Source organism: Oncorhynchus mykiss, chromosome 14 (genome assembly GCF_057628025.1).
Source record: "Oncorhynchus mykiss isolate SJ-2025 chromosome 14, ASM5762802v1, whole genome shotgun sequence".
In the NCBI taxonomy this organism is placed as follows: domain Eukaryota; kingdom Metazoa; phylum Chordata; class Actinopteri; order Salmoniformes; family Salmonidae; genus Oncorhynchus; species Oncorhynchus mykiss.
This window is the reverse complement of record NC_143035.1, coordinates 34,643,558-34,664,822: the sequence shown is the minus strand read 5'-3', so window position 1 is coordinate 34,664,822 and position 21,265 is coordinate 34,643,558. Positions and strand designations below refer to the sequence as shown.

General features: G+C 44.7%; 1 protein-coding gene across 2 annotated transcripts in view; it reads right to left on the bottom strand.

The window, feature by feature from the left end:
* LOC110489165 (gamma-aminobutyric acid receptor subunit beta-2) overlaps positions 1-21,265 on the bottom strand; it is an 89,392-nt gene that overhangs the window by 45,824 nt on the left and 22,303 nt on the right. For both annotated transcript variants that reach the window (XM_036943378.2, XM_021561774.3), the window contains exon 4: positions 1,402-1,622. In XM_036943378.2, coding sequence (XP_036799273.1) covers positions 1,402-1,622 — 221 coding nt within the window. The remainder of the gene's footprint in view (positions 1-1,401; positions 1,623-21,265) is intronic.

The following is a 21,265-nucleotide window of genomic DNA, read 5'->3' as shown; positions in this document are numbered from 1 at the left end:
CCCAAGGCTCGATCCTATGCCCCACGCTCTTCTCAATTTACATCAACAACATAGCTCAGACAGTAGGAAGCTCTCTCATCCAATTATATGCAGATGATACAGTCTTGTACTCAGCTGGCCCCTTCCCATATTTTGTGTTAAATGCTCTACAACAAAGCTTTCTTGGTGTCCAACAAGCTTTCTCTACCCTCAACCTCGTTCTAAACACCTCCAAAACAAAAGTCATGAGGTTTGGTAAGAAGAATGCTCCTCTTCCCCACAGGTATTATTACTACCTCTGAGGGTTTAGAGCTTGAGGTAGTCACCTCATACAAGTACTTGGGAGTATGGCTAGACGGTACACTGTCCTTCTCTCAGCACATATCAAAGCTGCAGGCTAAAGTTAAATCTAGACTTGGTTTCCTCTATCGTAATCGCTCCTCTTTCATCCTAGCTGCCAAACTAACCCTGATTCAGATGACCATTCTAACCATGCTAGATTACGGAGACATAATTCATAGATTGGCAGGTAAGGGTGCTCTCGAGCTGCTAGATGTTCTTTACCATTCAGCCATCAGATTTGCCACCAATGCTCCTTATAGGACACATCAATGTACTCTAAACTCCTCTGTAAATTGGTAATCGCTCTATACTCATCGCAAGACCCGCTGGTTGATGCTTATTTATAAAACCCTCTTAGGCCTCACTCTTCCCTATCTGAGATATCTACTGCAGCCCTCATCCTCCACATACAACATCCATTCTGCCAGTCACATTCTGTTAAAGGTCCCCAAAGCACACACATCCCTGGGTCGCTCCTCTTTTCAGTTTGCTGCAGCTAGCGATTTGAACGAGCTGCAACAAACACTCAAACTTGACAGTTTTATCTCAATCTCTTCATTCAAAGACTCAATCATGGACACTCTTACTGACAGTTGTGGCTGCTTTGTGTGATGTATTATTGTCTCTACCTTCTTGCCCTTTGTGCTGTTGTCTGTGCCCAACAATGTCTGTACCATGTTTTGTGGTACCATGTTGTGTTGCTACCATGTTGTTGTTATGTTGTGTTGCTACCACTCTGTGTTGTCATGTGTGGCTGCCATGCTATGTTGTTGTCTTGGGTCTCTCTTTATGTAGTGTTGTGTTGTCTCTCTTGTCGTGATGTGTGTTTTGTCCTGTATTTATTTTGTATTTTGTATTTTTTTTAAATCCCAGGCCCCCATCGCTGCAGGAGGCCTTTTGCCTTTTGGTAGGCCGTCATTGTAAATATATATTTTTTTTTAACTGACTTGCCTAGTTAAATAAAGGTTTGATGAAATAAATACATACATAAAAGAGGGGCATTCAACCTACTGGCTGAGAGAAACCAACACAGATATTGGTAACCAATTGGTAACCATCAAAAGCTATGAAATCCCTTACCGGAGTCCATAGAGAACGGTGCCGTCCGGATGCAGTCGGATCATTCTGTTCTTGACCGTGACGCCGTGGACAAAGGACTTTTTATCGTTGAGGAAGTAGGTGTCGGGAACCCAGAGCGAGTCGGCTACCCTGTTATCCAACGTCAGGTTGAGGGCTATCTCAGAGTAGGACAGACGCTTGTCCCGCCAGGCCTGCTGGAAGTACATGGTCAACGTGTAGTCCTGGAAGAGAGGGGGAGGAAAGAGACGAGTCAGTTAACGAGTGGAGAGGGATAGATGGTATAGGTAGTTGAAACTACATGGTCAACGTGTAGTCCTGGAGGAGAGGGGGAGAAAAGAGAAGAGTCAGTAAACGAGTGGAGAGAGGGATAGATATCTGAAACTACATGGTCAATGTGTAGTCCTGGAGGAGAGGGGGAGGAAAGAGACGAGTCAGTAAACGAGTGGAGAGAGGGATAGATGGGATAGGTAGCTGAAACTACATGGTCAACGTGTAGTCCTGGAGGAGAGGGGGAGAAAAGAGAAGAGTCAGTAAACGAGTGGAGAGAGGGATAGATATCTGAAACTACATGGTCAACGTGTAGTCCTGGAGGAGAGGGGGAGGAAAGAGACGAGTCAGTAAACGAGTGGAGAGAGGGATAGATATCTGAAACTACATGGTCAACGTGTAGTCCTGGAGGAGAGGGGGAGGAAAGAGACGAGTCAGTAAACGAGTGGGGAGAGGGATAGATATCTGAAACTACATGGTCAACGTGTAGTCCTGGAGGAGAGGGGGAGGAAAGAGACGAGTCAGTAAACGAGTGGAGAGAGGGATAGATGGGATAGGTAGCTGAAACTACATGGTCAACGTGTAGTCCTGGAGGAGAGGGGGAGGAAAGAGACGAGTCAGTTAACGAGTGGAGAGAGGGATAGATATCTGAAACTACATGGTCAACGTGTAGTCCTGGAGGAGAGGGGGAGGAAAGAGACGAGTCAGTAAACGAGTGGAGAGAGGGATAGATGGTATAGGTAGCTGAAAATACATGTCAACGTGTTGTCCCGGAGGAGGAGAAAAGTGGATAAACCTACTGGACTGTACATCTCATAACACAACATTCTGAGATAGATTGAAAGAGGGAATGAATGAATGAACGCTGCCTGCGAAGTTCATGTCTTGAATTAGCAACAATAATCTCATCCCTTTAAAAATGCAGCCCGTTAAACTGAGAGATCATTTGCACAGACATCCTCCCACACATCCATATGGATACATAGATATCTATACAGATACATAGATAATGTACATCACACTACAGGCTTCACAAAGTGACAGGCAGGACAACAGCACATACAATTCATAAAAGTCACGCAGTCGACTATCAAATCAGAATTTGAGGCTTTTTTTTTTTTTTTAACTAGTCTTAGGATAGATGTGTAGTACTGTACTAGATTACTTCATGCAGGCTACTCTGTGTGAATGTGACTTTTTGAGGGGATAAAGAACTTAAAAAATACAGAAAGTGTCATGTCTAATGCGTTTTGACACAGTGGACTAATGAATAACAAAATATGGTTTTTGAATGGTATTTTCCTTTAATTAACATACAGTCTAGTTCAGTGGTCACCAACCGGTCGATCGGAATTGATTGGTCGATCTTCAAGGCATTCCAAGTCGATCACCAAACATTTATGTAGAAAAGCAGACAATAAAAGCTTTTATTGTGTTTATTTTTTGTATTTATTTGTGATGCGCTGTTGCCGGTAGCTGTGTAACGGATGTGAAACGGCTAGATCAGTTAGCTGTGGTGCGCGCTAAATAGCGTTTCAATCGGTGACGTCACTTGCAAGTAGTGGTTCCGCTTGCTCTGCAAGGGCCGCGGCTTTTGTGGAGCGACGGGTAACGATGCTTCGTGGGTGTCAGTTGTTGATGTGTGCAGAGGGTCCCTGGTTCGCGCCCGGGTATGGGCGAGGGGACGGTCTAAAGTTATACTGTTATACTGTTACTTGATTCACAAGCCCTGCGCACTGTGTAGGCTAAGGGTTCCCATTTTGAACTATTGTCTGGAAAATCAAACTCCTCCTACCCGGCAGACCGGGAGATCTGTGGTTAAATCGAGTGAGTGCACCTACTGTGCTAGCCAATCGGATAGCTCAGATCACAGTTCCCGCAGCAAAGTGTGATACTAGCCTACGTGAGATTTCATAACTTTTAAAACAATGACCAGAGAGACTGTCAAAGAATACAGCAAAGAGCAGCTGTTTTTAAAAGTGAGTTCAAGTCTACGTTTTTATTCAGCACTGTCAACACTGTTTTTATTCAGCTCTATTACAAAACATAAAACGCGCTTCTCCCTACTTCCACTCGGGCTGCAATTTGTAGCCAAGTGTATTGATAGCCAGCCCTGCAATGTTATTATTATTATTAGCAGCTCATCGTGTCTATTTTAATATCAAGGAGTAGTTCACTTTCTCTGGTCACAGGAACAACATGAATTTGTGCATGAGGCAGATGCGGTGCGACTCCAGTTTCGCCATCAGGCGGAAGACTGTGTCCCCTCTCTCTAGTCAGTGTCACGGGGGAAAGGAAGGAAAGAGCAGGGACCGGTGAGAGTCGGACCCTCTGCTGCGCTCTCCCTCCCTCCCTCCGCTGAGACTAATGACGTGTTCAAAACAACTGGGAACTCCGACTGGGAAAACTAGTTTTGAACGTTCATCCTGCTTCGGAATTCCAAGTCAGAAACTCGGGCATCTTTCTACAGCTCCGAGTTTACGACCTGAAGATCGCTGATATCATGATTTGACCTCTGTTTTTTTTTTTCAAGTTCACAGTTGTGTTGAAAGCACCTTGACCGTAAGATGCAGGTACCATCCAGTAAAATAAATCAAAAATGAGAATTATTTACAAATTATTTCAATTCATGCTCAGCTGTTTCTCTCAACTTATCTATTTAGTTATCAAAGCTCGAGTTTTTAAGTATAATATGGTCTGAGATTAACACCACTGGCAGGCCAAGCATATAACCAATATGCTCTGATTGTGTATCAGGCCCACTGCACAAACCTCATTCCTAGCTGAACAACAGAAGGTCATCTACATGGTATGGTTGGTGTAGAACAGTCTGAAACGGCATTGACCTCTACTGGCCTATAACTGACCTCTACTGGATTATAATTGACCTCTACTGGCCTATAACTGACCTCTACTGGCTTATAATTGACCCCTAACAGGCCTATACTGGCCTATAACTGACCTCTACTGTCCTATTTACATTTTAGTAATTTAGCAGACGCTCCTATCTGGAGTGAATTTCAGTACTGAGTGGATATATATTCATACTGGTCCCCTTGTGGGAATCGAACCCACAACCCTGGCTTTGCAAGTGCCACGCTCTACAAACTGAGCCACACAGGACTGTAACTGACCTCTACTGACCTGTAACTGACCTCTACGAACTGAACCACACAGGCCTGTAACTGACCTCTACGAACTGAACCACACAGGCCTGTAACTGACCTCTACTGACCTGTAACTGACCTCTACGAACTGAACCACACAAGCCTGTAACTGACCTCTACGAACTGAACCACACAGGCCTGTAACTGACCTCTACTGACCTGTAACTGACCTCTACGAACTGAACCACACAAGCCTGTAACTGACCTCTATGAACTGAACCACACAGGCCTGTAACTGACCTCTACTGACCTGTAACTGACCTCTACTGACCTGTAACTGACCTCTACGAACTGAACCACACAAGCCTGTAACTGACCTCTACGAACTGAACCACACAGGCCTGTAACTGACCTCTACTGACCTGTAACTGACCTCTACGAACTGAACCACACAAGCCTGTAACTGACCTCTATGAACTGAACCACACAGGCCTGTAACTGACCTCTACTGACCTGTAACTGACCTCTACTGACCTGTAACTGACCTCTACGAACTGTAACTGACCTCTACAGGTCTGTAACTGACCTCTACTGACCTGTAACTGACCTCTACTGACCTGTAACTGACCTCTACTGACCTGTAACTGGCCTCTACGAACTGTAACTGACCTCTACAAGTCTGTAACTGACCTCTTCTGACCTGTAACTGACCTCTACAGGCCTGTAACTGACCTCTACAGGCCTGTAACTGACCTCTACTGACCTGTAACTGACCTCTACAGGCCTGTAACTGACCTCTACTGACCTGTAACTGACCTCTACAAGTCTGTAACTGACCTCTTCTGACCTGTAACTGACCTCTACAGGCCTGTAACTGACCTCTACAGGCCTGTAACTGACCTCTACTGACCTGTAACTGACCTCTACTGGGGGCAGTAGTGGTCGTGCTGACTGGGGTTAGGGGGTTGATACTCAGCCAACACCTGGCTGACTTACTGGTCCCAAATGGCACCCTATTCCCTAGCACTTCGTTTGACCAAAGCCTAATGGCAGCCTATTCCCTAGCACTTCGTTTGACCAAAGCCTAATGGCACCCTATTCCCTAGCACTTCGTTTGACCAAAGCCTAATGGCAGCCTATGGGCCCTGGTCAAAAGTAGTGCACTATATAGGGAATAGGGTGCCAGCCCTGGTCAAAAGTAGTGCACTACATAGGGAATAGGTTGCCCTTTCAGAAGCAGCCACTGACGGGGGCAACAACCTGAGGGTTAATTCCTCAGCTGTCTCAGCTGGCTGGCCCATGATGAACATATACTGCTTCCACTCCGATGGAGCCTGTCCATGGTTTATGAGGACAATACCTCTCTCCCTTTAGTCCATCCATCCATCTTTCACTCTATCCATCACTCTCTCATGCTTCCCTACCCTTTACAGACCCAATAGAGTACACCAGCTGGGGCTTTCTCTCTCTCTCTCCTGTTTGTAAGCATTTACTACTGCAAACAGACACAGTACACAGCTTCCATTCCTGAAGTCAGTGTTTGCTGCTGGTTTCCCAGGTATGAATGGGTCACCATTGGGCATTGATGACTAGAGATGGCATGTCTGCCCCCCCCCCCCCCCCCCCCACTCTCCTACTGTTTACCAGTTCCCTATCGTACTCCATAAATAAAACCTAGGCAAACCTACACATGCTCACACTGCCAGTGAGACATAACATACGCATGTACATTACTGGACTTACTGTCTACACCTCTTTCAAAATACACCCACCCTCCCATCCATCCACCCGCGCACCCACCCAACCAACAACCCATCCACCCACCCAACCAAAAACCCACCCACCCATCCATCCACCCACCCAACCAACAACCCACCCACCCACCCACCCACAGTACAACCCACCCACCCAACCAACAACCCATCCAGCCAACCAACAACCCATCCACCCACCCACCCACAGTACAACCCAGCAGAGGGAACACTGCAGTGTGGTATCATCATCTCTGTTACCGAGCAGATTGTAATAAAATGAAGTGAAAAACAGAACATGATACACATGAAGCCATTAAGCACTTATCATTTATCTCCTCTGGTTGTGTTTTACCAACCTGGTCTTTAATCCCTTGGGAGTCAAAATATCCTCAATATAATTGATGTTTTGCACGTTAAAAAAATGGCTCATAATTTGAGGCCTTTTACATTAAAGAGGATTCTTAAAGCAGCGAGACTAGAAGCGTGTCCCAAATTGCACTATACTCTTTCTCCACCAATCTTGAACGTCTCTCTCATTATCGGAGTGTTGATCAATTGTCTCCCTCTCACTCTCTCCCCCCTCTTCCCCTCCCCCCAGCCCCCCCCCCCCTCTCTCCCCCTCAATCCCTCTCTCACCCCCTCAATCCCCCTGTCTCCCCCTCTCGGGAGTGTGAGCGCACCTTAGGATCGAGTGTCTGTCACTCTTAGTACGTGTCCTAAATGGGACCCTATTCCCTTTGTAGTGCACTACAGCCCTATGGGCATGGGTCAATAGTTGTGCACTACAAAGGTAATAGGATGCCATTTGGGACGTAACCTTACTCAGTGTCTCCTGCGGGAGGCTAGCAGTTATCTCCAATCTACAGCTCTATGTTCTACTGTCCACAGCTCTATGTTCTACTGTCCACAGCTCTATGTTCTACTGTCCACAGCTCCATGTTCTACTGTCCACAGCTCCATGTTCTACTGTCCACAGCTCCATGTTCTACTGTCCACAGCTCTATGTTCTACTGTCCACAGCTCCATGTTCTACTGTCCACAGCTCCATGTTCTACTGTCCACAGCTCTATACTCTACTGTCCACAGCTCCATGTTCTACTGTCCACAGCTCTATACTCTACTGTCCACAGCTTCATGTTCTACTGTCCACAGTTCTATACTCTACTGTCCACAGCTCCATGTTCTACTGTCCACAGCTCTATACTCTACTGTCCACAGCTCTATACTCTACTGTCCACAGCTCCATGTTCTACTGTCCACAGCTCTATACTCTACTGTCCACAGCTCCATGTTCTACTGTCCACAGCTCTATACTCTACTGTCCACAGCTCCATGTTCTACTGTCCACAGCTCTATACTCTACTGTCCACAGCTTCATGTTCTACTGTCCACAGTTCTATACTCTACTGTCCACAGCTCCATGTTCTACTGTCCACAGCTCTATGTTCTACTGTCCACAGCTCCATGTTCTACTGTCCACAGCTCTATGTTCTACTGTCCACAGCTCCATGTTCTACTGTCCACAGCTCCATGTCCTACTGTCCACAGCTCTATGTTCTACTGTCCACAGCTCTATGTTCTACTGTCCAAGGCTCTATGTTCTACTGTCCACAGCTCATGTTCTCCTGTCCACAGCTCTATGTTCTACTGTCCACAGTTCCATGTTCTACTGTCCACAGCTCTATACTCTACTGTCCACAGCTCCATGTTCTACTGTCCACAGCTCTATACTCTACTGTCCACAGCTCATGTTCTCCTGTCCACAGCTCTATGTTCTACTGTCCACAGTTCCATGTTCTACTGTCCACAGCTCTATGTTCTACTGTCCACAGCTCTATGTTCTACTGTCCACAGCTCCATGTTCTACTGTCCACAGCTCTATACTCTACTGTCCACAGCTCTATGTTCTACTGTCCACAGCTCTATGTTCTACTGTCCACAGCTCTATACTCTACTGTCCACAGCTCTATGTTCTACTGTCCACAGCTCTATGTTCTACTGTCCACAGTTCCATGTTCTACTGTCCACAGCTCTATACTCTACTGTCCACAGCTCATGTTCTACTGTCCACAGCTCTATGTTCTCCTGTCCACAGCTCTGTTCTACTGTCCACACTGATGATACCGCTGGACTCTCACTGTAAATATACAGTCTTGGTTACTACAACTATAATGTAGATACTTGGACAGTCTTCTGTCAAGTGAATTAAACAAAGTAAAGCAGATTGTACAGCAGAATAAGCCCTAAAAGCACATCCATAGTAACAGGATTGCATCTGATGGAGAGTATTGATCCCTTCAATATTCTGGTCTTACAATGACAGCAATAATCTCTCTCTCTCTCTCTCCACTGTGATATTAGTGAAGCTTCATAATGAGCACTGCAAAAATGTATATACAGTGCCTTGCGAAAGTATTCGGCCCCCTTGATCTTTGCGACCTTTTGCCTTTTGCCAGGCTTCAAACATAAAGATATAAAACTGTATTTTTTTGTGAAGAATCAACAACAAGTGGGACACAATCATGAAGTGGAACGACATTTATTGGATATTTCTAACTTTTTTAACAAATCAAAAACAGAAAAATTGGGCGTGCAAAATGATTCAGCCCCTTTACTTTCAGTGCAGCAAACTCTCTCCAGAAGTTCAGTGAGGATCTCTGAATGATCCAATGATGACCTAAATGACTAATGATGATAAATACAATCCACCTGTGTGTAATCAAGTCTCCGTATAAATGCACCTGCACTGTGATAGTCTCAGAGGTCCGTTAAAAGCGCAGAGAGCATCATGAAGAACAAGGAACACACCAGGCAGGTCCGAGATACTGTTGTGAAGAAGTTTAAAGCCGGATTTGGATACAAAAAGATTTCCCAAGCTTTAAACATCCCAAGGAGCACTGTGCAAGCGATAATATTGAAATGGAAGGAGTATCAGACCACTGCAAATCTACCAAGACCTGGCCGTCCCTCTAAACTTTCAGCTCATACAAGGAGAAGACTGATCAGAGATGCAGCCAAGAGGCCCATGATCACTCTGGATGAACTGCAGAGATCTACAGCTGAGGTGGGAGACTCTGTCCATAGGACAACAATCAGTCGTATATTGCACAAATCTGGCCTTTATGGAAGAGTGGCAAGAAGAAAGCCATTTCTTAAAGATATCCATAAAAAGTGTTGTTTAAAGTTTGCCACAAGCCACCTGGGAGACACACCAAACATGTGGAAGAAGGTGCTCTGGTCAGATGAAACCAAAATTGAACTTTTTGGCAACAATGCAAAACGTTATGTTTGGCGTAAAAGCAACACAGCTCATCACCCTGAACACACCATCCCCACTGTCAAACATGGTGGTGGCAGCATCATGGTTTGGGCCTGCATTTCTTCAGCAGGGACAGGGAAGAAATTAAAATTGATGGGAAGATGGATGGAGCCAAATACAGGACCATTCTGGAAGAAAACCTGATGGAGTCTGCAAAAGACCTAAGACTGGGACGGAGATTTGTCTTCCAACAAGACAATGATCCAAAACATAAAGCAAAATCTACAATGGAATGGTTCAAAAATAAACATATCCAGGTGTTAGAATGGCCAAGTCAAGTCCAGACCTGAATCCAATCGAGAATCTGTGGAAAGAACTGAAAACTGCTGTTCACAAATGCTCTCCATCCAACCTCACTGAGCTCGAGCTGTTTTGCAAGGAGGAATGGGAAAAAATGTCAGTCTCTCCATGTGCAAAACTGATAGAGACATACCCCAAGCGACTTACAGCTGTAATCGCAGCAAAAGGTGGCGCTACAAAGTATTAACTTAAGGGGGCTGAATAATTTTGCACGCCCAATTTTTCAGTTTTTGATTTGTTAAAGTTTGAAATATCCAATAAATGTCGTTCCACTTCATGATTGTGTCCCACTTGTTGTTGATTCTTCACAAAAAAATACAGTTTTATATCTTTGTTTGAAGCCTGAAATGTGGCAAAAGGTCGCAAAGTTCAAGGGGGCCGAATACTTTCGCAAGGCACTGTACAGTGCATTCGGGAAAGTATTCAGACCCCTTGACTTTTGCCAAATTTTGTTACATTACAGCCTTATTCTAAAATGGATTCAATAACTAATGTTCCTCATCAATCTACACACATAATGACAAAGCAAAAACAGGTTGTTAGACATTTTTTTTAAACAGATACCTTATTTACATAATTATTCAGACCCTTTGCTATGAGACTCGAAATTGAGCTCAGGTGCATCCTGTTTCCTTTGACCATCCTTCAATTGATTGGACATGATTTGGAAAGGCACACACCTGTCCATATAAGGCCCCACAGTGCATGTCAGAGGAAAAACCAAGCCGTGAGGTTGAAGGAATTGTCCTTAGAGCTCCGAGACAGGATTGTGTCGAGGCACAGATCTGGGGAAGGGTACCAACACATGTCGGCATTATTGAAGGTCTCCAAGAACACAGTGGCCTCCTTCATTCTTAAATGGAAGAAGTTTGGAACCACCAAGGCTCTTCCTATAGCTGGCCACCCGGCCAAACTGAGCAATCGGGGGGAGAAGGGCCTTGGTCAGGGAGGTGACCAAGAACCCGATGGTCCCTCTGACTGAGCTCCAGAGTTCCTCTGTGGAGATGAGAGAACCTTCCAGAAGGACGACCATCTCTACAGCACTCCACCAGCATTCTTTGACATCAATGGAGCTCTGCTCAGAAACACACACACACACACACACACACACCTAGTCCTTCACTACCTTAGTCTCAGGACCCAACTCTCTGTCAATATAGCAGATTCTGTATGGTACAGAACTGAACCCCTCTGTCAGTTTGTGTGTTCCTCTCTTTAATCACTACTGAATCTCCCTTCCTAGTCCTGTGTGGTTAAAGTGTTTATATCTGGGTTATATTATTGCTGTAATGTACATTTTGCTTTAATGCCACCCCAGATTGAGATACATTTAGGAGCATTTCACATGTTATCATCATCACCCTCCTCTCCTCTGTCCTATATTCCAGTCACATGGGAGATGGAGAGGTAGGAGAGGTTTGGGGGAAAGGAGAAGGACAGCTCAGCATCTATACAATCTCCACAACATGATGACCAGCCACAGAGAAATTGTCCAATCAGAGTGTGATCAGTCTCACACTACAATACGACCTTCATTACCCTTGTCACACATCCTTCACTAGAGCAGCATAAGCCCTGAGAGTACATTGATCACCACAGAGAGAATGGGAGAGAGATGCAAAGAGAAGGGAGAGATGGGGAGAGATGCAAAGAGAAGGGAGAGAGGGGGAGAGATGCAAAGAGAAGGGAGAGAGGGGGAGAGATGCAAAGAGAAGGGAGAGAGATGCAAAGAGAAGGGAGAGAGATGCAAAGATAAGGGAGAGAGATGCAAAGATAAGGGAGAGAGGTGCAAAGAGAAGGGAGAGAGGGAGAAAGAGAGAGCGGGAGTGATAGGGGAAGGGAAAGAGAGAGAGAGAGAAGTACAATGTATTGTAAAGATTGACACATTCTATAAAACATGACAGCATAGAATATATAAATGTGCTTAAACAAACAAGCTCCAACACCTGTTGTTGAGACCATCAAGGTTGGTTGCACAGTGACACCGACCGTCCCATTCACACATATCCTTTCTTCCAAGCTAACAAAGAGAGAATGACAGGAAATACATGAGACTCAGCTTGTTATGAACACCATGCACCATTACTACCATTACCATTACCACCATTACCATCATGTACCATAACCATTACCACCATGTACCATAACCAGTACCACCGTTACCATTACCACCATGTACCATAACCAGTACCACCGTTACCACCATTGCCGTTACCGCCATGCACCATTACCACCATTACCGTTACCACCATGTGCCATTACCAGCATGTACATTGCTGTCATGTACCATTATCACCATGTACCATTATTACCATGTACCACTATCACCAGATACCATTACCACCATGTACCATTAGCACCATGTACCATTACCACCATGTACCATTAGCGCCATGTACCATTACCAGCATTACATCAACACTGACAACCAGCATACAGTTGAAGTCAGAAGTTTACATACACGTTAGCCAAATACATTTAAACTCTGTTTTTTTTACAATTCCTGACATTTAATCCTCGTTTCATCATTTAATCCTCATTGCTTTAAATTGTTTAATTTGGGTCAAACGTTTCGGGTAACCTTCCACAAGCTTCCCACAATAAGTTGGGTGAATGTTGGCTCATTCCTCCTGACAGAGCTGGAGTAACTGAGTCAGTTTTGTAGGCCTCCTTGCTCACTCACACTTTTTTCAGTTCTGCCCACACATTTTCTATAGGATTGAGGTCAGGGCTTTGTGATGGCACTCCAATACCTTGACTTTGTTGTCCTTAAGCCATTTTGCCACAACTTTGGAAGTATGCTTAGGGTCATTGTCCATTTGGAAGACCCATTTGCGACCAAGCTTTAACTTTCTCACTCATGTCTTGAGATGTTGCTTCAATATATCCACCAATTTTTTCTTCCTCATGATTCCCTCTATTTTGTGAAGTGCACAAGTCCCTCCTGCAGCAAAGCACCCCCACAACATGACACTGCCACCCCCATGCTTCACGGTTGGGATGGTGTTCTTCGGCATGCAAGCCTCTCCCTGTCACGTCTCCTCGCTGCAGCGGGATCTACAGGCTCTCATGCTCCAGCCGGTTCGTTGGGCTCCCACACCCCGGCCGGCTTGCCAGGCTCTCACGCTCCGGACGGTTTGTTGGGCTCCCACACCCCAGCCGGCTTGCTCAGCGCCCATGTCTCAGCCGGTTCACCCAGGTGGGACGCCGGGTAGCACCCCTAGGGAGGGGGGGGGGGGGTACTGTCACGTCTGCTCCCGCTCTTCCCCCGTCTGGCGCTTGAGGACGCCAGGCTGCCCTGCATCACTCACTCCTATCATCTATTACGCACACCTGCCTCCCCTCGTCACGCGCATCAGCGATATTGGACTCACTCATCATCTGTTTATTACTTCCCCTATATTTGTCAGTTCCCCAGCTCTGTACCTGCTGCTGCATTGATTGTCTTTTGTTTGTGTTACCAGTCTGCTGACGCTGTTCCTGTCTCGTTCTCACAGGATTCCACCTGGGAAGGAGAGGCGGACCAAAATGCAACTTGGTTGAAGTTCATGTTTTTTAATAAGAAAACTAAACATGAACATAATACAAAACAATAAATGTGGAAAAAACCGAAACAGCCCTATCTGGTGCAACAAACACAGAGACAGGAAACAGCCCTCTCTGGTGCAACAAACACAGAGACAGGAAACAGCCCTATCTGGTGCAACAAACACAAAGACAGGAAACAGCCCTATCTGGTGCAACAAACACAAAGACAGGAAACAGCCCTATCTGGTGCCACAAACACAAAGACAGGAAACAGCCCTATCTGGTGCAACAAACACAAAGACAGGAAACAGCCCTATCTGGTGCCACAAACACAAAGACAGGAAACAGCCCTATCTGGTGCCACAAACACAAAGACCGGAAATAGCCCTATCTGGTGCAACAAACACAAAGACAGAAAACAGTCCTATCTGGTGCAACAAACACAAAGACAGGAAACAGCCCTATCTGGTGCAACAAACACAAAGACAGGAAACAGCCCTATCTGGTGCCACAAACACAGAGACAGGAAACAGCCCTATCTGGTGCCACAAACACAAAGACAGGAAACAGCCCTATCTGGTGCCACAAACACAAAGACAGGAAACAGTCCTATCTGGTGCAACAAACACAAAGACAGGAAACAGCCCTATCTGGTGCCACAAACACAAAGACAGGAAACAGCCCTATCTGGTGCCACAAACACAAAGACAGGAAACAGCTAAATCTGGTGCCACAAACACAAAGACCGGAAATAGCCCTATCTGGTGCAACAAACACAAAGACAGGAAACAGTCCTATCTGGTGCAACAAACACAAAGACAGGAAACAGCCCTATCTGGTGCAACAAACACAAAGACAGGAAACAGCCCTATCTGGTGCAACAAACACAAAGACAGGAAACAGCCCTATCTGGTGCAACAAACACAAAGACAGGAAACAGCCCTATCTGGTGCAACAAACACAAAGACAGGAAACAGCCCTATCTGGTGCCACAAACACAAAGACAGGAAACAGCCCTATCTGGTGCCACAAACACAAAGACCGGAAATAGCCCTATCTGGTGCAACAAACACAAAGACAGGAAACAGTCCTATCTGGTGCAACAAACACAAAGACAGGAAACAGCCCTATCTGGTGCCACAAACACAAAGACAGGAAACAGCCCTATCTGGTGCCACAAACACAGAGACAGGAAACAGCCCTATCTGGTGCCACAAACACAAAGACAGGAAACAGCCCTATCTGGTGCAACAAACACAAAGACAGGAAACAGCCCTATCTGGTGCAACAAACACAAAGACAGGAAACAGTCCTATCTGGTGCAACAAACACAAAGACAAGAAACAATCACCCACAAAACCCAACACCAAACAGGCTACCTAAATATGGTTCCCAATCAGAGACAATGACTAACAACTGCCTCTGATTGAGAACCATATCAGGCCAAACACAGAAACAGACAAACTAGACACACAACATAGAATGCCCACTCAGATCACACCCTGACCAACCAAAACATAGAAACATACAAAGCAAACTATGGTCAGGGTGTGACACTCGTTCCATGTCCATGCTTCGTATCTCCAGCGTCATTCCATGTGACACCTCCTTTATCCTCCAAACATAACGATGGTCATTATGGCCAAACAGTTCTATTTTTGTTTCATCAGGCTTCTTCCTTGCTGAGCGGTCTTTCAGGTTATGTGATATAGGACTCGTTTTACTGTGGATATAGATACTTTTGTACCTGTTTCCTCCAGCATCTTCACAAGGTCCTTTGCTGTTGTTCTGAGATTGATTTGCACTTTTCACACCAAAGTACCGTCATCTCTAGGAGACAGAACGCGTCTCCTTCCTGAGCGGTATGACGGCTGCCTGGTCCCATGGTGTTTATACTTGCGTACTATTGTTTGTACAGATGAATGTGGTGCCTTCAGGCATTTGGAAATTTCTCCCAATGATGCACCAGACTTGTAGAGGTCTACATTTTTTTTCTTAGGTCTTGGCTGATTTCTTTTGATTTTCCCATGATGTCAAGCAAAGAGGCACTGAATTTGAAGGTAGGCCTTGAAATACATCCACAGGTACACCTCCAATTGACTCAAATGATCTCAATTAGCCTATCAGACGCTTCTAAAGTCATGACATAATTTTCTGGAATTTTCCGAGGTGTTCAAAGGCACAGTCAACTTAGTGTATGTAAACTTCTGACCCACTGGAATTGTGATACAGTGAATTATTAGTGAAATTATCTGTCTGTAAACAATTGTTGGAAAAATGACTTGTGTCATGCACAAAGTAGATGTCCTAACCGACTTGCCAAAACTATAGTTTGTTAACAAGAAATTTGTGGAGTGATTGAAAAACGAGTTTTAATGACTCCAACCTAAGTGTATGTAAACTTCTGACTTCCACTGTATACAGCTGCCTTGAGTTAGAGGTATGTCTGGGCTGTGCTATGGGCATGGAGTAACCAAAACATTTGGTTTCTACAGAAATAATAAATAAGTGTAAACTATAAAATATACTGTATCACGCTGGGGTCACCAATACGAAAATATATGCATGCACTGTTGCTTTGGATAAAAGCCTCTGCAAAATGTCAAAATATTATATTATATTTAATATAGTATTATATTTAAATGATCTACTACCATTATAACATAAATGGATCTAGATAAAACGAGTTCAGTATAGAACAATTTCAGTAACATTATAAAGGAACAAATACAATGGATAGAAAACAACTAAAGTAAATCTATAGAAGCAATAAAATGATAACCAATCAATGATGTGTTCAGTGACCCCTAATCTCAGGTCAACCTATGACTCACACTAAGGGTCCCAGTTACAAGGCTCCCTCTCCTCTCCTCTCCTCTCCTCTCCTCTCCTCTCCTCTCCTCTCCTCTCCTCTCCTCTCCTCTCCTCTCCTCTCCTCTCCTCTCCTCTCCTCACCTCTCCTCACCTCTCCTCTCCTCTCCTCTCCTTGGTTGTATTTCCACTACAGCCCTATTACTTTCACCTGTCATATCATGTCCTGTCATATCCTATCATGTCATGTTTTCTCTTCTCCCTTTTATTATAGATTTTTTTTTCACCTTTACTTAGCCAGGGAAGTCCTTAATTTAGCCAGGGAAGTCCTTAATTTAGCCAGGGAAGCCCTTTATTTAACCAGGGAAGTCCATTTAGCCAGGTAAGTCCTTAATTTAGCCAGGGAAGTCTTTTATTTAACCTGGGAAGCCCTTTATTTAGCCAGGGAAGCCCTTTATTTAACCAGGGAAGTCCTTTTTTTAACCAGGGAAGCCCTTTATTTAACCAGGGAAGCCCTTTATTTAACCAGGGAAGTCCATTTAGCCAGGGAAGTCCTTCATTTAGCCAGGGAAGTCTTTTATTTAGCCAGGGAAGCCCTTCATTTAGCCAGGGAAGTATTTTATTTAGCCAGGGAAGTCCTTTATCTAACCAGGGAACAATCGCTTTTCTGATATTTACAATCATAAAGGAAAGGAGACAGATAGGAATCTAAGGATAATGGAATAGTATGAAATACGTCTAGGATCAACAACAGCTCAGCCGTGAAGTGGTAGGCCAACACAAGCTCACAGAACAGAATGGAAGCAAGTCCCTGCAGCAATGTTCCAACATCTAGTGGAAAGCCTTCCCAGAAGAGTAGAGGCTGTTATAGCAGCAATGTTCCAACATCTAGTGGAAAGCCTTCCCAGAAGAGTGGAAGCTGTTATAGCAGCAAAGGAGGGGAACAACTCCATATTAACGCCCATGATTTTGGAATGAGATGTTCGACGAGCAGATGTCCACATACTTTTGGTCACGTAGTGCATATAGAAATATAAAAGAATAACAATGATGTCATTATCGGTATTTCCTGTATGTAGCTAGATTTTCTAGAGCTACACAGCTGTTTACATTCTATGGTGGTAAATATCATATTAACCCAGCCACCACCACAATAACAACAACCCATTGATGTACTGTTAGCCTATTGGGACATGACCGTTCGTGACCCATGGGTTTCGTGAAGAAGGTGGGACTCGGTGACTGGTTTCCCCTTGGTACTGCACACAGAGCCCAGTCACTTGTCCCTTTGCTGTCCTGTCCGTCTCCTCACCTCCTCTCTGCCCCTCAGACGAGAGCGAGAGGGTGTGGTGGGGGGGCTGGGTTAGCTAAATGCGCTGCGGTTACACATTTCCTTGTGTTGGTGAGCTAAGGGAATGCCCGCGGTGGCTGGTGAAGTATACGTCTCAAATGAAACAGTCAGGCTAGCCTGCCTGCTAGCCATCTATACACCTGGGGCCTAACACAACACTAGCCACTCACTGTTATCTAGCCATCTATACACCTGGGGCCTTCCACAACACTAGCCACTCACTGTTATCTAGCCATCTATACACCTGGGGCCTTCCACAACACAGCACTAGCCACTCACTGTTATCTAGCCATCTATACACCTGGGGCCTTCCACAACACAACACTAGCCACTCACTGTTATCTAGCCATCTATACACCTGGGGCCTTCCACAACACAACACTAGCCACTCACTGTTATCTTGTCATCTATACCCTTGGGGCCTAACACAACACTAGCCACTCACTGTTATCTAGCCATCTATACACCTGGGGCCTTCCACAACACAACACTAGCCACTCACTGTTATCTTGTCATCTATACCCTTGGGGCCTAACACAACACTAGCCACTCACTGTTATCTAGCCATCTATACACCTGGGGCCTTCCACAACACAACACTAGCCACTCACTGTTATCTAGTCATCTATACACCTGGGGCCTTCCACAACACAACACTAGCCACTCACTGTTATCTAGTCATCTATACACCTGGGGCCTAACACAACACTAGCCACTCACTGTTATCTAGTCATCTATACACCTGGGGCCTTCCACAACACAACACTAGCCACTCACTGTTATCTAGTCATCTATACCCTTGGGGCCTAACACAACACTAGCCACTCACTGTTATCTAGTCATCTATACACCTGGGGCCTTCCACAACACAGCACTAGCCACTCACTGTTATCTAGTCATCTATACACCTGGGGCCTTCCACAACACAGCACTAGCCACTCACTGTTATCTAGTCATCTATACACCTGGGGCCTAACACAACACTAGCCACTCACTGTTATCTAGCCATCTATACACCTGGGGCCTTCCACAACACAACACTAGCCACTCACTGTTATCTAGCCATCTATACACCTGGGGCCTTCCACAACACAACACTAGCCACTCACTGTTATCTTGTCATCTATACCCTTGGGGCCTAACACAACACTAGCCACTCACTGTTATCTAGCCATCCATACACCTGGGGCCTTCCACAACACAACACTAGCCACTCACTGTTATCTTGTCATCTATACCCTTGGGGCCTAACACAACACTAGCCACTCACTGTTATCTAGCCATCTATACACCTGGGGCCTTCCACAACACAACACTAGCCACTCACTGTTATCTAGTCATCTATACACCTGGGGCCTTCCACAACACAACACTAGCCACTCACTGTTATCTAGTCATCTATACACCTGGGGCCTAACACAACACTAGCCACTCACTGTTATCTAGTCATCTATACACCTGGGGCCTTCCACAACACAACACTAGCCACTCACTGTTATCTAGTCATCTATACCCTTGGGGCCTAACACAACACTAGCCACTCACTGTTATCTAGTCATCTATACACCTGGGGCCTTCCACAACACAGCACTAGCCACTCACTGTTATCTAGTCATCTATACACCTGGGGCCTTCCACAACACAGCACTAGCCACTCACTGTTATCTAGTCATCTATACACCTGGGGCCTAACACAACACTAGCCACTCACTGTTATCTAGTCATCTATACACCTGGGGCCTTCCACAACACAACACTAGCCACTCACTGTTATCTAGTCATCTATACACCTGGGGCCTTCCACAACACAACACTAGCCACTCACTGTTATCTAGTCATCTATACCCTTGGGGCCTAACACAACACTAGCCACTCACTGTTATCTAGTCATCTATACACCTGGGGCCTTCCACAACACAACACTAGCCACTCACTGTTATCTAGTCATCTATACTCTTGGGGCCTTCCACAACACAACACTAGCCACTCACTGTTATCTAGTCATCTATACACCTGGGGCCTTCCACAACACAACACTAGCCACTCACTGTTATCTAGTCATCTATACTCTTGGGGCCTTCCACAACACAACACTAGCCACTGTTAGTAGGACTGGATACTTAACTTGGCTGGACAAACAAACGCCTGACAGATCCATTAGACAAGTCATCCAGAACATTCCGGTGAGGGCTTCTAATGGCTTGATCGTGTAGCTTGTTCTAAAGACATACTAATTTTCAGTTGCTTAACTTAATCAATCCACTGATAAATGAATTAGGGCCAGGCTATTGTAAAGCTACAACTCGGACATCGAGTCTATTTCCACCATCAACACACTTGATTAAGTAAGCAATTCAAGTCAGTTAAATTAGAAATTATTATTTCAGATAACTATTCTTATTTGTAAATATAAAACACAAGCATAACTATTCCCGATAGGCATGAATGACGTTAAATTACGAAGGAAGGCAAAACACAAAAATATATATTTTATGATTCCTCATTTTGTAAACCTTAAAATAAATACCTAATTAACCTGCATGGTCAAAACCCTTGAAAATTAAAAAAAAGACCCATTCGTATTCTGGGGGGGAAAAAAACTCATCTTCTTTCCTTTTCCTCGGCTCTCCTTCCCTTCTTGATTCACCAAACCCCCAGAAAAACACAGTGCAGCGTTGTCATAGCAACAAGGAGTAAAAATATCACAAGATCACTTTTCCCACCAGAAGCTGAAAATAAAATGGAACAGAAATCGGTTGTTAGAACAAAACAAGATGATCAAAATGGATGCTAATTCACACACTAGACTTAAGGTTTGCGTACCAAATGACACCCTATTCCCTATATAGTACACTGCTTTTTGACCAGGGTAGGAGCTGTATGTAACTGAGTAGAGTGCTGATTTAGGATCCGTATTGAATCTTTAACATGAATATGGGGAACCAACCTGATTCTATTTCACACAGGATTAATATGATTTAGTAAAAATGTAATTAACTATGTAACAAATTATGTAACTAACTATGTAATTAATTATGTAACTAACTATGTAATTAATTATGTAACTATGTAATTAACTATGTAACTAACTATGTAACAAATTATGTAACTAACTATGTAATTAATTATGTAACTATGTAATTAATTATGTAACTATGTAATTAATTATGTAACAAAATATGTAACTATGTAACTATCTGTCTGACTTTCATAGCCAGATCCCAGCCCTCCCTCCCTCCCTCCCTCCCTCCCTCCTAACTAACTCTCTGTATGACCTTCATAGCCAGATCCCAGCCCTCCCTCCCTCCTAACTAACTAACTAACTAACTAAATAACTAACTAAATATCTGTCTGACCTTCATAGCCAGATCCCAGCCCTCCCTCCCTCCCTCCCTCCCTCCCTCCCTCCCTCACTCACTCACTCACT